Below are 17,500 nucleotides of genomic sequence, written 5' to 3' on the forward strand. Positions count from 1 at the left end.
AGGAGATCGGTAAATGCCCGTCGCGTCGTCACTTGCGACTCAACTCTGGATTGGCCATCTTTGCGCAGGTGAATTTCGCAGGGAAAACAAAGGGAGAACGAGGAGACGCCGGTACTGCCTGAGCCCTGAGCGCACTGGCTCAGCACTGCCGGGCTACAGCAGAAATACAAAGTGCCATTAATCCATTTTACATCGAAATCCAATTTATTAGTCAAAACGACGAAAAAAAAAGGGGAAAATCTTAAAATCGATTTTCCTCTCGCATGCTTTCGGGCTGTGCGCCTCTTTTTTACAAAATGTGAAAATGTTGCACTTTGTTCACTCATCATCGTTCAAGATGATAGAAAAAGCTTTGATTTTTAAAAGGGGATGTTTGGTGACAGACACTTCAGGTTGTCACTTTATCCACAGGGGGATTCACTTGTGTTTGGTTCTGAAGTTTCCACTTTATTGCCAAATCAGGGAACTTTTTTTCTCTTTGTTTGTGAAGAACTGAATTTTCAAGGGAAGTTTGGTGAAAGTGAGATTCTCACTTCGCTACTCCCAGAGGGATTCATCATTGTTTGCTAAAGACTAAAGCTGAGGAGGATTTACAGCATCTTTCACTGGCACTTCATTCCCAATAGGGGAATGTGTCTGCTGTTTTTCATTAAAAATAAAAGATAAAATGTTTTAAATATTTTGTTTAAAATTTGAAATAATTGATTCCATTATCTTTTGTAGTTTTACAAAAAAAAAAAAAAAAAAAAAGGATGCATTTCCCTGTATTCATATTTACTAGAGGTGGAAGAAGTTGAGAAGCCCCGTATCTCGCTCTCTCGCCGCTTTCTCACCACTGTGGTCGATGTCGTCCGTGTCGCTGTCCTCAGGCTCCTCCCCCTCCTCCTCCTCCTCCTCCTCCTCTCCGCCACCACCGCGGGTCATGATGAGGTCACTGGGCCCGGCTATCTCGGCTCCCTCTGTGGACAGGAAGTCAGTCAGCGGTCGCCCAGGCGTGGGAAAACTACGGCCCGGGGGCCCATATGTGGCCTGTTAAAGCTCTTTAATCCGGACCTCTGCACTTGAAGAAATTAAATTAATGGTAAGTAAGGAACAAAATACCTGAATTCCATCTTTTTTCAGTTTTCAGTTTGACTTTTTTCAAGCCTGGGGGGCTTGAAGGGTGGTGGTGTGTGTGTGTGTGAGGGGGCTACCTGTTGGTGGCGCCGTCGTCATGGCCACGGCCCCCATGTCCTTCCTGAGTCGGTCCAGCTGCTGCTGCTGCTTCTGAGCCTGGGCATCGGCCAGCTGCTGGCGGAGCCTCTCGTACTCGGGCCGGTAGTCTCTGAGGAGGGAGGGCGGGCGGTCCGTCACCACACTGCCAGGCCCCACCCACAACACAGGCCCCGCCTCCCGCCTCCCGCCTCCCCATTGGTCGACCGAGGGCTCACCGCTCGTACTCGTCCGCGGCGTCCTCCACCTGGGTGAAGAGTTCGTCCAATCCGCTGCCGGTCACCGCAGAAACGCCCACCACCTGCAGGAGGACGAGAGCAGCCAATCAGAAGCCTCGCAGCGCGCTCGTACTTCCTTCCACAGACGTGGCAGGGAGAGAGAGCACCCCACACGGCGAGAGTGCGGGGTGAGCTCGCACGTGCACACACACACACACACACACCTACACACACAATATGCACAAACACACTCACACACTTGCGTGAGCACCAATGATTTTCCACAACAAAGAGCTGCTCCTGTTGCTTCCTCAGCCGCATTCACACTTTCTATTAGTGCTTCTCCTGCACACACTCAGCATGGTTGGAGGGGGTGGAGCCTAACCCTGCCGTCTTGAGGCGAGGGCGAGGTGGCCGACTCGTCGCAGGGCCACATAGGGACAAACAGGTATTCTTGCTAACTGCTAGCAGCCTCAGGGTGCTGCGCTAAAGGTGGCTAACTTGGCTAGCGATGCGGCCCTGAGCTCCGGTGCTTAGGCCACTCTTAGGACAGTCTCACTCCTAGGGACGGGGGGTGTTGTGACAGTCTCACCCTCAGGCTGGCGTAGAACTCGTCCAGCACCAGGCTCATGGAGCGCGTCAGGTTGCTCACGTACGACGTCTCCTGGTTCAGGGCGTCCTGGAAGGCCTCAAAGTCCTGCATCCACTCCACGGCGAAGCTGTGGTCGATGATGTCGGTCTGCGCCGCACAAAAAGAATAAAAAACAAAACAGGACGGCGGTCAGCGGGTCGGCGGAGCGGGCGCACGATGGCGGCACAGCGGCAAACAGGAAGTGGCCTCACCTTGTTCATGACCACAATGAAGGGCAGCTTGGTCTTGTAGAGAATACTGAGGGAGAGACGAGAGTTCACACACGCACCTGCTCCTCCCCAAATCAAACACAAGCTGTGAGCGCCCCCCAGTGGTGGAAACTAATTTTATCGCAAGGAAGCGCAAATTCAAATTTATAATAATTCAATGTATAACTACACATTAACATGTATCCATATACATCTACACGTTTATATTTATGTCATACATTTATGCATGTCATGCTTTCTAATATTCTCTCTCTCTCTCTCCCGATGACCTCTGACCCTCTGGAGTCTGGATCTGCAGTAGGTTTCTTTCCACAGGGGAGTTTATCCTGGCCACTGTCGCCCCCTGCTGCTCTGGAGGGTTCAGTTTTTTTTTTTTTATTGTACAAAGACGCTTTGAGACGCCTTTGGTTGTGAATTAGCGTTGTACAAATACAAGTTGATTGAAAAAGTCGATAGATGCACACTTGGTGAGTGTGAATAGATTAAGACTGTAGTGTCACTATTAAATTAGATTCAACTTTATTGTCATGGCACATGTTAGAATTACAGAGCAATGAAACGCAGTTGGCATCCAACCAGAGTGCTTAGCAGTGAATTAAATAGTGGAGACGGACCGTCGTACCTGCAGGCGTACAGCATGTTGGACATGAAGGTGACGGGGTTGGTGCTGCGCGGCGTGTCCATCACGTAGACCACGACGCAGGGGAAGGACGAGGCCTGCGGAAGCAGACCGTGAGGTGAGGGGGTGGACGGTGGCTGCCAGAGGAGGGGGGCGGGGCTAGCGTGCCGTTCCTTACCAGAGCCTCTGTGATGATGGTTCCGGACGCCGACCAGGTGAAGACCTCGATCTGACCCGGGGTGTCAATCAGCACGTACCTGCGCAGGTCAGAGCAAAAGGAAGGACAGTGGATTCAAGGAACCGCCACCCACTTCGGTTACGATTGGCCCGAACGAATGGAAGCTTGTGAAGCGAGCAGCCGATTGGCTCAGAGCTCAGGCCGAGCCGGTGATAGGTGAGATACTGACCGGTGGCTCTGCTGCTTCTTCTCAATGAACTGCATCACCTGCACACAGACAGGCAGAGACACCCACAAACACAAGTTATGCATTTTCTACTGCTCTCACTTTCCAACTCTCACTTTAACAGGCCAAGAGCACCAGATGGCTCCTTTCAGAATAAAAGTAAGACCCTACTTATATCAGGCGCATGCTTTAAAAGTGAAACCGCGGCAGTCGAAACGATGCAGAGTAACGTTAATGCTGTTATATGATTTAGTATTTGGACTTTGATGCTGTCTAGATTCCATCATGATGGTCTCATGGAAATTGAGATATTCAGGACACACACACACACACACACACACACACACACACACACACACACACACACACACACACACAAACACACACACAACCGAGAGACTCTGGCTGGTTGACGGCCGAGGGGGGCGGAGTCAGACTGGGTCACCTGATCGAAGCGCGTGGCAAACAGGTTGAGGGAGGTCACAATGCCGCCGTTGGGCCCGAGGCTGTACTGCTTCATCACCTCCTTGTAGTTGACCGTGTCTCTGATGTCTGAGGGCAAGAGAGAGAGAGAGCGGGGGTGAGGGTGGGGGAGAGAGAGAGCAAAAGAGTTTAAAAGAGTACAAGGAAGAGAAACAGTGAGAGTGAGAGAAAGAGTGACAGAGAGAGGGACAAAAACGCCTCAACAGTGACGTCACTTTGGCGGTTCTGCCCACTGTGTCTCAATTCAGGGTCTGCATCTTTCGAAGCATGCATTTCAAGGCCAGTTGCCTCATAGCACTGCGCAAAGGCTTGCCCCAATTCCCAAAAATCCAAAGGACGCCCCAAATGCGCCCTTCTTTTAGCCTATTCCAAGGATACACCGCTATTATCCTTCGCGTCCTTCTGTATCCCAGGATGCTTTGCGTGCTGCTGCAAAGCATCCTGGGATCCTGGGAAGTCAGCTGAAATTATGTACTGGCAAATACACAACGTATAAATGTAAGTATTGAAATTTCACATAAAATATTCAGTTTTTAACATAGGTTTTTTTATATGCTATAAAAACGTCAAGGACCCGCCTTCCGACGGAGGACGCTTCCTTCGAAGGATGCAGACCCTGAATTGAGACACAGACGTCATATCCGCGGCTTCTCACCGATGTTGGCGGGGAAGGGCACCTCGTGGACGGCCGGGTCCAGGTTGATGACGTACGGCGGGGGCGTGGCGGCGTGGAGGTGAGCCGTCAGCCGCTGGAGGACAAACAACGTGACAACAACGTCAACGAGTCGTCTCCCGTCATCACTTCTCCACAAACACACATTGAAAAGCCCTGTCATCGTTTAGGACAGAAGTAGTCCGAAACATTGGCCTCAACTGCAGGCATGGGCAAACTACGGTCCGAAGAAATTATATAAATAGTAAGTAAGTCATAAAATAGTGATATCTCATCCAAAGAACTACTTCAGTGTTTTCTAGATACTCGGGGTGTCAACTAGTTCGATGACCCAACATTCGACCTTTTGCTCGTCATAACTCGGATCGTCTTCTCGAACTGTGTTGCGTTTTAGCTCGTAACTAACATCAGCCGGAGTCAAGCCGTGAAATGCGACAGTAAACATTAGCATTAGCGCGCTAGCACCATCCTCCGTGGAGGCTAACACAGACGTGCTATTAGCTCCCTCCGCCTTCTCCTCCTCCTCCTTCTCACCTGAACGAAGGTTGTTTTCCCGGAACCCGCCATTCCCAACACGATCAGACACACGGGTTTGTCTCGCTGCTGCCGCCCTGCTGAGGGCTGCTCTGGACCGGGACATCCCGACTCTGTCGGCGCTGCCGCCATGCCGGTGTAGCTGGGTAGTCTGCCGCAAAGGGCGCTGGTACTGTCGTGAAGAGTAGATGGACGCGTTCGACTGCGATTTCAAAGCCGCCAGAGGGCAGCCTTGAGCCGTCAGGCGAGCAGGCGGGTTAGACCAGGGGTGGGCAAACTTGTAAGCCGCAATGCAATGGGTTCTAAAATTTGACAGAGGGAGCCGGAGCAGCAGCAGATGGATGGAGTGTTTTGGTGACCCACGTCATAGGGGGGAAATATATATATATATATATATATATATATATATATATATATATATATATATATATATATATATATATATATATATATATATATATATATATATATATATATATATAATCATGGGATATGTAGAAAACATGTGTATTAATGTCTATTGAAAATTGACCAAAAGCAAAGTTAAAACAAAATCTGTGTCTTTGAAGCCCCACGGTATTTAACACTTTATAGAAATGACTCCTAAAATACTGGGGGGAAAAAGATAAAATACAGCTATTATATGACTTACTGTTAAGAGTTGATGTCCTCAGTTGTTCTATTATGTGCAATGTTGTGGTCAGCCACAAGGTGGCGCACTAGCGCAAGGTATCTACTTCCTGTATGTGCAAATTCAGAAGTGTTGCTCACCGTGACCATAGTAAATATGCCGTGCTTGGCTAAAAAAAAAAAAAAGAGCCCATCTTATTCTCCAATTGTTACGTGTCAACACTGACTTATTATTAATATCCTTTCTTTATGTTCGGCGGGCCGTACTTTGCCCATGCCTGCTTTTCACCACCAGACTCTTCGCCGGTTGACAGACAAACGCAGCTGGACCTCACACTTAGTCTGTGGTCGCTCACCGAGGGAGGTGACAGGCGACTGGTCTCCTGCCAGTCACTGGGTGGCGCAGTGGTACAACTGCTGCCGCTCCGGAGCTGTGAGGGCTCACTCACAAGCCTGGACCTCAGGGCTCTGGGTGCCCAGGATGCAAGGAGGAGGAGCAGAAGGTCGCTCCAGAAGGTTGTCTCTTTCTATCTTGTGGCCGCTCTCATCTTCTGCCTTGGCAAGGAGTCCATGTTCACATGACGATGATGATGATGACGTTGATGGTGGTGGTGATGACGATGGTGAAGACAGTGATGATGGTGATGATGATGATGATGATGATGATGGTGATGGTGATGATGATGATGATGATGATGATGGCAATAATGATGATGGTGATGATGATGGTGAAGATAGTGATGATGATGATGATGATGATGATGATGATGATGATGGTGATAACGATCGTGAAGATAGTGTTGATAGTGATGATGATGATGATGATGATGATGATGATGGTGGTGGTGGTGGTGGTTGTGGTGGTGATAATGATGGTGAAGATGGTGTTGATAGTTATGATGATGATGATGATGATGATGATGGCAATAATGATGGTGAAGATGGTGTTGATAGTTATGATGATGATGATGATGATGGCAATAATGATGATGGTGAAGATAGTGATGATGATGATGATGATGATGGTGATAACGATCGTGAAGATAGTGTTGATAGTGATGATGATGATGATGATGATGATGATGATGATGATGGTGGTTGTGGTTGTGGTGGTGATAATGATGGTGAAGATGGTGTTGATAGTTATGATGATGATGATAATGATGGGGGTGATGATGATGATGATGATGATGATGGAGATGTTGATGAAGTTACAGTCGCCCATCATTGTCTTGCCTGTCCAATCAGTGGCCTGCGTTCTGATGAAATGACAACATAGGCCCAACCTGGGCAAGCAGGAACTAGAACCGCACCTATTTCCTGTTGGCACTTGGCGCCACCCGGTGGAGAAGCATCACATGAGCGCAAGAACACACGCTGTGGTTCACAGCAGCGCCTCCTGCTGGATGAGCCTCAGTCCTCCAGGGCCAACAGACCAATCACAGTAATCCGGATTTAACAGCCTCTGTTATCTGCTGGTGGAGCAGCGTCGGGAGGAGAATGAGCTGCGAATCCTGGAGACACGCTAACAGCCGAGGAGCAGATGTGTCGATAATTATCTCATTAAACGGCAGATGCACAAAGCTGCAGCAATGAACTGCAGGAAGGGGGTGGAGCCTTCAGCCCACTACTCCGTTCAACGGGAAATGGAATTTAAAAAAAAGTGACATTGGTTAAATCAGGGGTCAACAACCTTTTTGAACCTTAGAGCTACTTGATGTGTATGTGAACAACCTCCCTGCACTCATGTACATACTGCAAACATCAAAATCATTGTATAAAGTATATAAACTAAATTAAGATAAATCCCATCTGTATATTTTTCAACCTATTATATTCTGTCCATACTCACCGATATATTATTCATTTTATCTTATTTCACATCTGCACTTCATAGCAACAGTTCAAAAATTAATTTGCACTACACATATATATGTACTGTACTATATGTATATATACATACATACATACATATTTATATATGTATATATATATATATATATATATATATATATATATATATATATATATATATATATATATGTATATATATTTATAAAATCCACTGTACCACCGTGTCACCCGTAACTAAATACGTAAATACGTGCTTAATAAGCGCTCATATCACAGCTGTGACAACAAATACACAGTGGGGCCAAGATTTCAAACTTGGACACAGTCGATGGACAACATTGATATTTATTGAAAAAAATCTTCCTCCAGATAGAGCAGTGAACCTTTTCATATGGACCCAGACGAGTTTTGCTTCAACCTGAATATGAAACAAGCAAAGCGAAATACTATACAATAAATAACTTCATTTTGCAAAATTGAATTTCAAAACGTAAACAAAAATTGTATGCTTCTTTTATTTGCAGCTTTCTGATTTAAATTTCAACCTTTGCAACATTTTTCCGCAGGCTAATAATACATTTAAAAATAAAATGACAACAATAAACTAATTAAGTCATAATGATATCCTTCAATAAACATCCTGTCTTGATTGACGCACCAGAATACCAGCAGAGCATTCTGGGATTTGTTGTATTAGTGGTACATGGGCTGTGTAATGCCTCGCAGGCCAAATATAATTACACTGCCGGGCCTAATTTGGCCTGCGGGCCAGAGTTTGACACCTATGCTATATATGCTAGCCTGAGTCATGTTAGCCGGCATTAGCAGATGGCGCTGCCTTCCGTGTTTAACCTTTTTAAATAAAAAGGCACGTGGCAGATTAAAACAAAAAAACTAATGTTAGCCGCATGATTTAGCCACCGCAGGACAATCAGGGCTTCGCCAGAGGTCCCCAGAGAGGCCTTTTTACATTTGTGTGTTTATTGTTCCCACTGTGCTCCTGCGGGTCCTTAATGGGGCCGTTAGCACCGCTCCGGCGGCTGGCTGCTGCTGATGAGCCTCCGGTGCAACGTGGGCAATTAGGCCGTCCTGACTAATCAAGCGTCTGGCTCCGCCTCCACTTGTGAAGGAGGCAAAGCATCAGCTGGATGCGTCGCTAACGAGCTCCTGTGAGTCACAGGGCTTTCAGCGGGTAGGGAAATAAAAACTCTGGTGCAACTTGGTTCCGAATCTGTAAAAAAAAAAGAAAGGAGAAGGCGTGTTGAGTCTGTGGGGTGCGGATACACGTTACTACTCGTTAGCAGATGAAAACAACTCGTTTGCATGAAGCCATGAGGACGGCAGGCCTGCTGTTTTAATCAGGGACGGCCAGCCAGTGTCGCCCAGCCAGCTGAGCTCTCAGCTGACCATTCACAGCATCCGATGGGAATGGTCTGTCAGGACTTTCGGCCCCCGGTGGAGTTAAAGTGGTGTCACTTCCGTCAGACAGGCAGTGAATGGCTGTGCACGCCCTGGAGCTCCAGAAGATCAGACTGATGTGCTTATGCAGTAATATGAGTTGGGTCGCCAAAACACTCGCCAAATTTTAGAATCCAATGTGGCCCACAAGTCCAAAAGTTCCCCTCTGCTTTAAACTGTTGGAACAATCCAGTGTTTCCACACTGGAACTTTTCAAAAAAAATAATCATGCAGCATTGTGGGATGCTCTGCTTTTTTGTGTGCCTTCAATTTTTTTTCTTTTTTCTTTTGCATGAATAATTTGTTTTTCCATAACTGTGCGTTTTTCCTACCGGGCCTCACAAGTCACAGTGAAAGATCGGAGTCGTGGGCGTCGTGTTCCACACAGCCACCATCCGTCCATCTGAAAGGAGGAACGCTTATCCTGTTTAGTAGAGCCGAGAGCTTTTTATCGTCTTCTCGACGCCCACACAAGTAAATAAAAGGAGAAGAACAGCCGGATTCACGGCAGCTCTGCAGCAGCCAGTTTCCTCCGTGTTTCCTGGAGAGGATTGAGCCGAGAGTGCCGCCAGCCAACTGAAAGCTAGTACCGCTGACTCATTGATAGGTGAGAGCAGTGCTAGCCAAGAGCTGAGGGTGCCGCTAGTCACCCGGGTGCCGGCTGTGCTAACAAACTGAGAACTAGTGGTGTTGCTGACTGAGAACTCAGAGCAGCACTAGCTAATTGAAAGCCAGCGGTGCTCGCTGACTGAGACCTCAGAGCAGTGCTAGTGTGACTGGGAAGGTCAGAGTGATGCAAGCGAATTTAGCGCTAGCAAGAAAAATAAATAAATATATAAATAATAATAAAAAAAATTATGGGCATCTGTCAGGAGAGACCAATGGTTGGCTCACCTCCAAGATGTCCCTGATGATCCCCCACAAAGGATGCTGATTGGTCAGATCAGACAGACTAACTGACATAAATAACAATAATAACAATGGAATAGCCTCAGCGCTGTGTCACAGCCGTGACCTTTCAAAATCCATCAGGGGAAACAAAGAGGAGGGTAGAAAGGAACGTGAGCTGAGCAGCGCTGGCTAACGTTAGCATGTGGCTAACAGCTGGAGGACCGTATTAGAGCGCTCGTCTCGCCCCACCCATACACACACACAAAAAATGAAATAATCACTGATGTCCAGCAGAGCTTAGTAGATGACGTTCAACTTTAACAATATCATGTGACCACTGGTGTGGGCGTGTCCCTCAGCTGTTCCTGCCTATTAGGAACAACTGGGAATGGAAGAACAGAAAGAACAGAGACCTGCTAGCTAACAGCACGGGCAGAGTGAAGGTATCAGCTGTGTGATGTCTGTATGCGTGCGTCTGTGTGTGTGCGTTTGTATGTGTGTGTGTGTGCGTGCGTGTGTGCGTTTGTGTGTGTGCGTGTGCGTTTGTATGTGTGTGTGTGTGTGTGTGTGTGTGTGTGTGTGTGTGTGTGTGTGTGTGTGTGTGTGCAGCGAGGATTAGCGCTGCTTTAATATTCCGGCTGGTTGCTGATAAAACAGGAAATAAAACGGTGCCTTCAGGGATGGCTGTTTATTGTTCGGGGGGGGATTTTCTATAATCTGACTTTAATGACGATGTCATGCGGATTCACCCGTGTCTGATTGCTGATCCGCCAGCCAGCCAGCCAGCCAGCCAGCCACAGCGGGTGCAGGTTTTCACCAACCACTGGGTGCAATGTGCTTGAGAGGACTTGATGTTGCTAGAAAGCTTGTTGTCAGTGCACGCAAGGTCAAAGCAAGATCATTCCCCGTCATAGCAAAAAAGCTGTGAGCGATCCCAACTTCTGTCTGTGACCTGCGGGGGGCAGCATTGTGAAGCGCGTGCCCGCCGTGATGCCTGCGACCCTCGATCGAATCCATCTGTAAACTCTCGCTTTCTTGGACATTTTTTATCAAGCGTTTTTTCTTTTCTTTCTTTTTCGTTACGTCAGGTCCAGCAGTGGCGGACGATTCGACCTCAGGAGCAAGAAGGAAATAAAAAGACTTTGCCAAAATAAAATATTGATGCGCTAAAGACGCACTTTGATCTCCTGCAAACCTTGACGTCAAACACTTTTCTCTCATCTCGGCAGCGATGTCCTTGCAAGAGACGAGGGTTTGAACTCTGAAAAGAAACTTTCCACAAACAGGGAAGTATTTCGGAATCTTCCAAGGCAGCCGTCGGGACGTCGAGAGTTCACTTCTGAACATCCGCCATGACGAGCTCCAGTCTGTGACCGGAGGGAAGGTCAGCAGCTCCCCGCTGAGGAGGCAGTGGGGGGGGGGACATTCTCTAGGGCGACTCGGTGGCGCAGTGGTCAGCGCTGCCGCCTCACAGCAAGAAGGTTGTGGGTTCGATTCCGGACCAGAGACCTTTCTGTGTGGAGTTTGCATGTTCTCCCTGTGTCTGCGTGGGTTCTCTTCCGGTTCTCCGGCTTCCTCCCACACTCCAAAAACATGCATGTCAGGTCAATTGAACACACACAAAAAAATTGTTCGTAGGTGTGCATGGAAGTGAAGTTTTTATAGTATCAAGCTAACCATTGGTTCGCCATCTAACGATGCCGTTGGATGATCAAATAAGTAAAATCCTACGTTAAAAACTGGATACTTTATGTGAAACTTCAATACTTAAATTTATATGTTGTGTCTTTACCAGTACATGCCGCTAATTTCAGCTGACTTCCCAGGATCCCACGATGCTTTGCAGCAGCACGCAAAGCATCATGGGATACATAAGTACGCAAAGGATAGTAGCTTTGTATCCTTGGAATCAGCTAAAACGAGTGCGCATTTCCGAGTACGCATTTTGAGCGTCCTAAGCACCCTCGGGAATTGGGACGAGCCTTCGCGCAGTGCGATGGCGTAACTTCCTTTCAAAATACGCACTTCAAGGATGCAGAACCTGACTTGAGACACAGCACTGGAGTGTGTGATGCCGAGGCCAGCTAGCTGGCTTTACACTGATTGGATAAGCCCCGACAACCTGAGAGACCCGGAGATCCGACTGCCGCTACGACGAACCGATGACGGCTGAATTTTTTCCCTCCAACGTTGACGTCGTTCGACTGGACGTCAAAAAAACAGTCGGAGATTTTAGTCTGAGAGACATCAAACAAACAGTGAGGACAGGAGGCCGAGGTTTAAAAAAAGGGCAAAATTTATTTGAAGCGCTCACGTAGAAAAATATGATTGATTTGGAATCGAGGACAATAAATAGATGGGTGGCTGGCGGGCCGCTCGCTACAATCAAGATCCAGTCTGACTCACGGCCAAGGCACTAGAACCGGCGGCCACTGGGGGGGCGGGGCAGAGGCCGGAGGGGGGGCGGGGCCTGCCTCCCCAACGACCCGCTGCCGCATAGCACTGCGTCTTCCCGCCAAAATCCACCAAAGTCGGCTGATCCAAAAAAGAAAAAAAAAAAAGGAAAAGAAATCTCTTACAGGTGGAATTCAAATTGAAAAGTGTGCTAGCAGCGGTGGTGGGCGGCGTCGGCGAGAGATTCTTCAGAACATTAGCGCGTCAGTAGTGGAACCTCAGAAAAACAGCAGACAACCAACCGGGAGCCAGGAAACACAAAAACATTTGGTCAGGATTAAAAATAACATGAGATCAAGAGAGTTTTTTTTTGTTTTTTTTGGTGCACCAAAGTCAAACGTTGACTGAAACCGCGTCACTGTCGCATCTGTTTGCATAAAGTTGGCCGGAGGAGGAAGGAGAGCGCCCCCAGCCTGCCACCGATGGGCCCAGTGAGCCATCACCAACGAAGCGTGGCCCAGTGGGGCGTGGCCCAGTCAGGCGTGGCCCAGTGAAGGGGGGGGGGGGGGGGGGGGGGTTTCACGGCCTTTTCAATATGTCCTGCCGCCTGTGGCCAAGGGTCCACCTACCCCAACCCCGCCCCCACCCGCCCCAAACCCCGGGCATGATGGGTAAACAGTTCAGTAAATGGCACCAAAATCCAGTGACTCAAAAACAGGAAAAAAAACAACAACAATCAAGACGAGTAGTGCAACTGTGCAACACACACACACGCACGCACGCACGCACGCACGCACGCACGCATCAGGACAGGTTTCCAGGTCAGAAAGAAAGAAAGAAAAACAAAACAGATTTCCTCCTGCTAAATCAATTGGTCTGATTGGTTTGGATCGGAACCGATGAGCTGAAGGTGAAAACATGGAACTCTTCACTCTTCAACCCCAGTGGGAAAAGCCCTGATTGTCAGATCGACGCCTCTCGGATTCCCTCTCCTCCTTAAAGCTGCTCTCTGGCGTCTCCGCTCGCTGGCGCCACCTCTCTGCAGGACCCGCCGGCCTCCCTCTGTCAGACGCCCCTCCGGGCCGTGAGGTACTTGAGTGCGGCGGCGCCGTACTTCCGGGACAGGTCCTGGTGGAACTCGTCCTTCAGGGTGCTCAGGCAGCTGCGGTAGGCGGCGCTGGAGCGGAACTTGGAGATGTCGAAGCTGGGCGCGTGGGGCATGTGGACCATGAAGGCGTTGGGCAGCACCATGAGCTCGAACTCCTGGGGGGGGGAGGGGGGTGAGGGAGGAGGGGTCCGAGTCAAAGGTGCCGGAGAGGTGGCGGCAGTGTGCGAAAAACCCGTCAATATTGGGAGGGGATGCGGGGGTCCTCATCGTCCAACAATACCCATACATTATGGACGCCACTTTGCATATATATACATACATATATACATACATATATACATATATATATATATATATATATATATACATATACATATATATATATATATATATATATACATATATATATATATATATATATATACATATATATATATATATATATATATACATATATATATATATATATATATATACATATATATATATAGACACACACACACATACATATGTACATATATACATATATATGTACATATGTATATATATTTATATATATATATATATATATATATATGTACATATTCACAAATATATATACATACATACATATGTATACATATACACACACACACACACACACACACACACACAATTACATATCCATACACACACACTTATGTGTGTATTTAGCTTTTTGAAAAAACGTAGGACCCCCTTAAAATTGTGCTAATTGGGGGGGTGGGACCCCCCTGGACCCCCCTGTATTTGGCCCAGTTGGCGGCGGCCTGACCTGAGCATCCAGCTCCATGACGTGGGCCACCTTGTTCCAACCGAAGCCCAGGAAGCGGCGGTCGTAGTGGGGACAGTCCCGCCGCACCACCACGTAGGGCTCGAAGTCCGGCTCCCAGTCCACCCGGTAGGCCGTAGTGGCCGTCCGCCACTTGGCGTAGTCGGTGGGGGCGTGGCCTTTGGGCCACACGTGGTACCTGGAGAGGCAGCAGAGGATTGATTTTAATTGACTTCTTACAGTTTTGGCCTTGGGATGAATAGAAAACAAGGTGTTAATGTAGAGAAATAGAGATTAGTCGGAATCATAGAGCCACACTGACAAATATAGACAGTCATACAGAGCCAGATGCAAACATAAATGAATGAATAAATCAATCAATGAAATGAAGCATTAAATCTTTTAGTGCATCTCTAAAATAAATCACTCATCGTTGAAAATCACACACAGACTGTCTTGGTTATACTTCTTCTATCCTCCTCCTTCTATCCTTCCTTCATCCTTCCACTGGGCTCCACCCCTCCCAGCAGCTACCTGAAGGTGTAGAGGGTCCCCATGTCCAGCATGGAGAGCAGCTCGGCCTTGGACTTGGGGAAGGACAGTCGGTAGCGCAGCGTCTCGAAGGCCGGAACCACCAGGGCCTTCTTACTGTGAGCCAGGTCCATCTGCACCACCGCCTTCCTGCAGGCAGAGGGACACGGTGGAGGAGGTGGAGCTGGGGGAGGAGGAGGAGGAGCTGTGGGGGTAGTAGGAAGAGGTGGAGGAACGGGAGGAGGAAGGGGAAGTGGTGGAGGGGGAAGAGAAAGAGCAGGAGGAAGCGGAGGAGGAGCAGGAGCTGGGGAGGGGAGGAGGAGTAGGAAGAGGTGGAGGAGCAGGAGGAGGAGCTGCGGGGGGAGGAGGAATAGGAAGAGGTGGAGGATGACAAGGAGCTGGAATAGGAGGAGCAGGAGGAGGAGGAGAAGCTGGAGGCAGAGGAGGAGTAGGAAGAGGGGGAAGGAGGAGGAGAAGGAGGTAGGAGGCAGAGGAGGAGGAGATGGAGGAAGAGAGGGAGGTTGTGGAGGAGCAGGTGGAGGACGAGGAGGAGGAGGAGGCAGAGGAGAAAGAGGAAGAGGTGGAGGACGAGGAGATGAAGGAGGAGGAGGAGGACGAAGAGGATCAGAAGAAAGAGGAGGCGTAGGAGGCAGAGGAGGAGGAGAAGCTGTGGGGGGAGGAGGAGGAGGAGGACGAAGAGGATCAGAAGAAAGAGGAGGCGTAGGAGGCAGAGGAGGTGGAGGGGGAGGAGAAGCTGTGGGGGGAGGAGGAGTAGGAAGAGGGGGGAAGGATGAGGAGAAAGAGGAGGTGGAGGGGGAGGGAGGAGGAGCAGGAGGAGGGGAGGAGGAGGTGGAGGGGGAGGGAGGAGGAGGAGCAGGAAGAGCAGGGGGAAGGAGAGGAGGAGTAGGAAGAGGGGGTGGGGGGAGGGAGGAGGAGGAGCAGCAGGAAGGGGAGGAGGAGGAGGAGGAGGAGGAGGAGGGGGAGGAGAAGCTGTGGGGGGGGGGAGTAGGAAGAGGGGGTGGAGGGGGAGGGAGGAGGAGGAGCAGCAGTAGGAGCATGGGGAAGGAGAGGAAGAGGAGCAGGAGGAGGAGCAGGGGGAAGGAGAGGAGGAGCAGCAGCAGGAGGAGGAGCAGGGGGGGGAGGGAGGAGGAGAAGGAGGGGGAGAGAGGAGGAGGAGGCGCAGCAGGAGGTGCTGCCGCTGCAGTGTTACCTGAGGTAGTGGTAGAGGCCGTACATGGGCAGGAAGTCGACGTCGGCCAGGAAGACGTAGGGCGTGTTGGCGTTGTCCAGCGCCACGTTCCTCAGCAGGTTGACGGGGTAGAACTGGCCCTCCTTGTAGACCACGTGGTAGCCCACGTTCCTGCGGCCCCGCAGCACCTCCGAGGCCTGGGCGTAGCGCAGGAACTGCTGGGCCTCGGCGTCTGACAGGTAGAGCGCCAGGCTGACGGGCCCCTCCCAGTGCTTGCAGATGGCCTCCAGCATCTGCAGCCTGCAGGGGGCGGAGCTTCTGGGTTCATTTCTTTACAAGGAATAGGATTTCCCTTCTCCCTGCGCCATATTGCCGCTGCGATGATGCACATTTCTCCAGTGTGGCATTAATAAGGCCGTTCAATTCTATGCTAGCTGCTATTTAGTTTAGCTTGTTGAGCGAAACGTAGTTTCCGGGTCATTTAAATCACAGTGGAGCCTCAGTAGCTACGGCCACTGACGCTGTCGGAGCACACTGTCGCTGATACGTACGTGAGACCAATGACACGATAGCGAAACAAACTACGGAACGAATAAACGATTAAACTATTTACCAAGTTGGTGCAGCTGCCGCGCCAATACACCACGCTATTTTTCATTTTAAACTGCAGATGATTGGGCGACTGAATCGTCACATTTCTAGCGAGCTAGCTGGCTGGCTAACCTCGGCACTGCAGACTAGAGATCTGATTGGCTATCGCCACCTAACCGAGGTCCGTTCGCTGACAGCGGACGGGAGCCTGCTGAGTCGGCTCTGCTGGCCAAAGGCAGATTTCATGGAACCCGGCGACACAAGCCAGCTGAAATATGATTGGATTAAAAACTCTACCGTAATGTACGACAACGGAAGCAACGCAACCAAGTGGATATAATATGGTGTGAAAAGAACGGACTATGGAGAATAATATAATAATAAATATATATATATTTATAAAAAAGGTAAAGGGCCCAACAATAAACGCTGTATTTGTAATGCGCCGCCTGAGCATGCAGCTGTGCGCTGGCGCCAGCCGGGGGGCGCCAGTACCTGTCCATGGACAGCTGGGCCACCAGCGTCACGTCGTGCTCCTGGCCCACCGCCTCGTACTCGTACTGCAGGAAGTAGAGGTGCAGCCGGTGCACCGCCAGCCGCTCCCGCCGGAAGTCGTAGCACTGGTCGTCCTCATCCAGCTGCTCCAGCGCCCCCTGCAGCTGAGGAGGACACACAGCACCCAGTCGCAATGGTGAGCGGTCATCTCCTGTGTGTGTGTGTGTGTGTGTGTGTGTGTGTGTGTCTGTGTGTGTGTTTGTGTGTGTGTGTGTGCGTGCGTGCGTGCGTGCGTGCTCACCTGCACACTCTCTGCACTGGCCTGACTCGGACAGCCAAACAGCTCCCTCCTCAGCAGGTTGCCGTCGTACTCCAGGAAGGTGAGGTACAGGTTCCTGAAGAACTCCACGTGCTTGTTTTTCACCCGCAGCTTCTTCGGGGAGTTCCAGTGGATCACCTGAGGGGGGCGGCGGCGAGTAGAAAGACAGAGTCAGTCTGCTGCCTTTCAGGCTGAGCTGGACATCCGCATCCACTGTCCGTGTGTGTGTGTGTGTGTGTAAGAGTA

The 17,500-nt window shown here is 49.6% G+C and overlaps 2 protein-coding genes and 1 long non-coding RNA gene across 4 annotated transcripts in view; 1 reads left to right on the plus strand and 2 right to left on the minus strand.

The window, feature by feature from the left end:
- The window catches only part of gpn1 (GPN-loop GTPase 1), a 5,660-nt gene extending 482 nt beyond the window's left edge, over positions 1–5,178 (minus strand). Inside the window, exons 1-11 of the mRNA XM_076014568.1 lie at positions 5,005–5,178; positions 4,453–4,546; positions 3,760–3,866; positions 3,318–3,355; positions 3,089–3,167; positions 2,914–3,008; positions 2,274–2,319; positions 2,023–2,169; positions 1,431–1,513; positions 1,194–1,324; positions 834–959 (exon numbers count right to left, since the gene is read on the minus strand). Coding sequence (XP_075870683.1) covers positions 834–959; positions 1,194–1,324; positions 1,431–1,513; positions 2,023–2,169; positions 2,274–2,319; positions 2,914–3,008; positions 3,089–3,167; positions 3,318–3,355; positions 3,760–3,866; positions 4,453–4,546; positions 5,005–5,136 — 1,078 coding nt within the window. The 5' untranslated portion in view covers positions 5,137–5,178. The remainder of the gene's footprint in view (positions 1–833; positions 960–1,193; positions 1,325–1,430; positions 1,514–2,022; positions 2,170–2,273; positions 2,320–2,913; positions 3,009–3,088; positions 3,168–3,317; positions 3,356–3,759; positions 3,867–4,452; positions 4,547–5,004) is intronic.
- The window catches only part of large2 (LARGE xylosyl- and glucuronyltransferase 2), an 82,809-nt gene that overhangs the window by 53,290 nt on the left and 12,019 nt on the right, over positions 1–17,500 (minus strand). Inside the window, exons 10-15 of one of the 2 annotated variants that reach the window (XR_012925496.1) lie at positions 17,237–17,392; positions 16,936–17,099; positions 15,871–16,149; positions 14,664–14,810; positions 14,133–14,328; positions 13,021–13,494 (exon numbers count right to left, since the gene is read on the minus strand). Coding sequence is in view for 1 of the 2 variants with exons in the window: in XM_076014945.1 (XP_075871060.1) it covers positions 13,297–13,494; positions 14,133–14,328; positions 14,664–14,810; positions 15,871–16,149; positions 16,936–17,099; positions 17,237–17,392 (1,140 nt within the window). In the remaining variant the exon portion in view is untranslated. Of the gene's footprint in view, positions 1–12,115; positions 13,495–14,132; positions 14,329–14,663; positions 14,811–15,870; positions 16,150–16,935; positions 17,100–17,236; positions 17,393–17,500 lie in introns of those variants that run through there. The other variant, XM_076014945.1, reaches the window with a different exon arrangement.
- Positions 4,533–7,456, plus strand: LOC142880869 (uncharacterized). The gene is made up of 2 exons (XR_012925486.1): positions 4,533–4,714; positions 6,883–7,456. It is a non-coding gene; the product is annotated as an uncharacterized LOC142880869 (long non-coding RNA).

Source organism: Nelusetta ayraudi, unplaced genomic scaffold (genome assembly GCF_046127955.1).
Source record: "Nelusetta ayraudi isolate G7.1 ecotype Tasmania unplaced genomic scaffold, CSIRO-AGI_Nayr_v1 ptg000002l, whole genome shotgun sequence".
NCBI classification, from domain to species: domain Eukaryota; kingdom Metazoa; phylum Chordata; class Actinopteri; order Tetraodontiformes; family Monacanthidae; genus Nelusetta; species Nelusetta ayraudi.